The 3,818-nt window shown below is 51.8% G+C and overlaps 1 protein-coding gene across 1 annotated transcript; it reads right to left on the bottom strand.

The window, feature by feature from the left end:
* Positions 1-233: 233 nt before the first annotated feature.
* On the bottom strand, positions 234-3,818 carry LOC125487660 (tetratricopeptide repeat protein 9C-like). The gene is made up of 3 exons (XM_048619636.1): positions 3,482-3,818; positions 1,292-1,474; positions 234-666 (listed from the first exon to the last, which is right to left on the bottom strand). Exons 1-3 carry the CDS (start codon positions 3,816-3,818, stop codon positions 569-571), a joined length of 618 nt encoding a protein of 205 aa, XP_048475593.1. The 3' UTR covers positions 234-568.

Here is a 3,818-nt window from a genome sequence, read left to right on the forward strand (position 1 = left end):
CAAATTCAATTTCCACCTTTATCTTCTGTGCCGTGAGGAGAACCATCCTAGCTTCGTCGGTCTCTCCAAGTGAAACCGAGCCCCTCGCACAACCCCACCCCTCCTCCTCTCCATGCCCGTTACTGTAAATCTGCTCCGGGCCCACTCCCGAGGCTTGGGCACCTTTCTGACTTGGTTGCAAATTCCCAGTGAAGGAGCTGATTAAAATAAAAGAAAGCACCACACCCTCGCCATTCCGAAAAAACGTCAGGCATCACTTTTATAGTTTAGAGGAGAAGAAAGGCAAAAAAAAAAATCAAACAAATAATTCTGGCACCTGGATTAAATAACCACGGTACGTGCGCATACATGTCCACTGCCGCCCTGACGAGAGACAGTCAGTAGCAACTTGCAGATGCTTTCTTGGGTAGATTTGAGAAAGGCTGCGTCACCGAGGTGGGTAACTCTGAACAGACGTAAAACAGGCTGTGTTTGCTCCCTGCTGAGAGGGTACTGGGGGGTGAGGGGGGGCAACGGAGCTGATGCAAATGTCCAACATGTAGCAGAGAAGAAAGGGTTCCTGCTGCGGTCACTTGGCAAACATCTCCTTGTACATCATCTTTTCGCGCTTGTGGTACTGGTTGAGGCACCGTTCTGTCTCCTGGAGGTACCTCTTCACTTGGACATCTGTCAAAGTGGGGGCAGGGTGGGAAAACAGATGATGACACCAATGAGATGTTTTGGTCAATGGTTTGTTTGCCTCACCACCTCGCGATTGCGAGACATCAGCCACTCGCTGTCCCATTTAACCGACTGGGGCGTAGCTGCCCCACCTGCATTTCTGTACTGCCAATTTCCCCACCACACAGCATCTCTAATGTCACAGCCTTTCAGTCTCTGTTGCTGAACTGGATGGGTGTACAAAGAATGATTCCACAGACAGCCAAACAATAAATGACCCTGGTTCTCCCTCTTTAAGTGGCACTGGTCGGGAGTTGGGGTGTTAATCACTGATCTCGGGAAACTTAGGGTGACGGCGTGAGGGAATCCCCATACGCCACAGCAACGTCTACCCCATCCCTCCTTCCAGTCGTGGCTGTGAGACTGCCCCGACAGTGCGGCGCTGACCCTCCAACAGCGTGGTGCTCCCTAGGCGCCGACCCTCCGACAGCAACATTGGGCTCTCTGGTTGGGTTTTGCTGTTCAGGGATTTGGAGTGGGACTGAAAGCTGTGCTCAGATAGCGAGATACTGAAGCAGATGGGACTAACTGAACCACTTTGTACCACTCCCCCACCTTTGCTGTCCCTTACCATTTGGTGACAACTTTGCTGCTTCTGAGAGGTAGTGCAGGGCCTGGTCGTAATCTCTGGTGTAGTAGAGAGCCACTCCAGCCCGGTACAGAGCCTTGGTATTGTCTGCTTGCCTGTCTAAAACCTTCAGACAGTAATCCCGCACCCGGATGTAGTTCACCTTCTCAGATTGGAGGAGGCAGGCTGGAACAGGGAGAACAGCAGGAAAGTCGGTTAACACCCAGCGTTCCTCACAATTTAGATCTAGAATCTCCACCCCTCCCCAGCTTCACATGGCTGGGCTGCTGGAGGTGAGTGAGAAAGTTCTCACAGCAATTCCCATAATGAGACAGATGGCACAAATGGGATTAGACAGCAGATGGCAGTGAAACAGAGATGTTGGCTTACCATCTCTGCACTGCGCCCCCCCCACAGTTTCTCAGCCCATTGACAAAGCTGGACACGGATCTGCACCCAGTCTCTGTAATTCTCCTTATCCCGTGTCCCTTAATACTCTTGGTTCACAAAAATCTATCAATCAGTCTCAAAATTAAAACTGATGATTTGAGCAATGAATACCATTCGCGGAGAGAGCTCCAAACTTCTCTCAAATGTGTTTCCTAACTGTTCTTCCGAAAAATCTGACTTTCCTCTTTAAATTCTATTCCTCAGTACAAGACTCCTCAACCAGCAAGAAATAGTTTCTCTCCACTGACCTCGATCTGTTCCCCATGATCACAGAATCCCCACGATGCAGAAAGAGGCTGTTCAGCCCATTGAGTGTGCACTCGCCCTCTGAAGAGCATCCCACCCAAATCCAGTTCCCTACCCTGTCTGTGTAACCCTGCATTTCCCATGGCTAATCCACCTAGCCTGGACGTTATGGACAATCTAGCACAGCCAATGCACCAAAGGAGTGATGGAGGGAACCCCACGCAGACACGGGGAGAATGTGCAAACTCCACTTAAGACAGTCGCCCGAGGGTGGAATCGAATCCGGGTCCCTGGTGCTGTGAGGCGCCAGTGCCAACTAGAGTCAAAAGAATTGATACTGTGAAAATCTTAATAAAATCATCTCATGACCTGCTAAATTCTGGTTTGTGCAACCTCTCCTCGTCATCTGACTTCGGAGTTAAACATCATGTGAAAAGTTAACTCACCTCCGGACTTCCCAGAGCCTGATCTCTATCGACAAGGCACAAGATTGGAAAGCTCCCCGCTTGGCCTGGATGAGTGCAGCTCCAGTAATACTTAAAAAGCTCGACACCCATCCAGGACAAGGCAGCCCCACCACAGCACCACAATCCACTCCCTTCAGCAGTGTGTACCATGTACAAGGTGCACTGCAGTAACTCTCACTGAGGCTCATTCAGCGACACCTACCAAACACCCCGACCATCTTGAAGGACAAGGGCGACAAAGACTTGGGAACACCACCCCTACAAGACCCTGTCTGAGTCGCACAAAATCCTGACTTGGAAATATATTGGCCATTCCTTCAGCGTCACTGGGTCAAAATCCTGGAGCTCCCTTCTCTAACAGTGCTGTGTGGGGGTCCCTACAGCAGACAGATTGCAGCAGTTCAGAAAGGCAGCTCACCACCCCATTCTCCAGGGGGTAATTAGGGATGGGCGAAAGTGCCGCTGCCTACCCTGTGAAAGAGTTAATCAAAATTCCACGCTGTATTCTTTCTGAGGTCGACGTAACTCTCCTTCTGTGAGAATCGCGTCCTTTTTACAGCATGGGGGTTGGGGGAGGAGGAGGGTTTTGTTGTGGGGGAAAGAGGCCACTCTGCCCACATTTAAGTTAGGTCCCTTTTCAGAAACAGACTTCTGACGTTTCTGGAGAGTGAGTCATGGATACGGCGACTAGCCTAGGTCTTTCTTCCAGGGTAGGGGAATCCATAACTAGAGGGCAGAGGTGAGAGGGGAGAGATTTGAAAAGGGTCAAGCAGAGGGTGGTGCGTGTATGGAATAAGGTGGTGGAGGCTGGTACAGTTACAACATTTAAAAGGCACCTGGATGGGTACATGAATAGGTAGGGTTTGGAGGGACATGCTGGCAAATAGGTCTGGATCAGATTGGGATGTGTGGAGGGTGCGGGAAGTGAAGGGTCTGCTTCTGTGCTGCACGCCTATGACGAGTGTTGAGTGACAGGGGGAGCGGGGTCGCGCCTTTTACAAGCTGTGTGCCACCCTGACGCAGGCGTTACCTGCTAAGTTGTTGTAGCAGTCGCACTCGGTGCTGCGCAGCAGAGCCACCTGCTCGGGGCTGAGCTTGACTTTCTCGTCGCCGAAAGCGTGCAGCGGGGCAGGCTCGCTGGGGTCCAGGCCCCTGAGCTGCATCAGGGCCCAGTGGTAGCGGCTGATGGCCTCCCGCAGCCTCCTCTGGTTATAATATTCGTTGCCCTCTGTCTTGAACTGCACCGCTTTCTGGATGCGAGCCTCCAACTGGTCCTCGGGCCGATTCTGCAGTGGGGGGGTGGGGGGGACAGAAAGGCACAGCAGCCGGTTGGTGAAGTTTGAAGTGAGCACAGCAATGCAGAACAT

Source organism: Rhincodon typus, chromosome 43 (genome assembly GCF_021869965.1).
Source record: "Rhincodon typus isolate 14 chromosome 43, sRhiTyp1.1, whole genome shotgun sequence".
Taxonomy (NCBI): Eukaryota; Metazoa; Chordata; class Chondrichthyes; order Orectolobiformes; family Rhincodontidae; genus Rhincodon; species Rhincodon typus.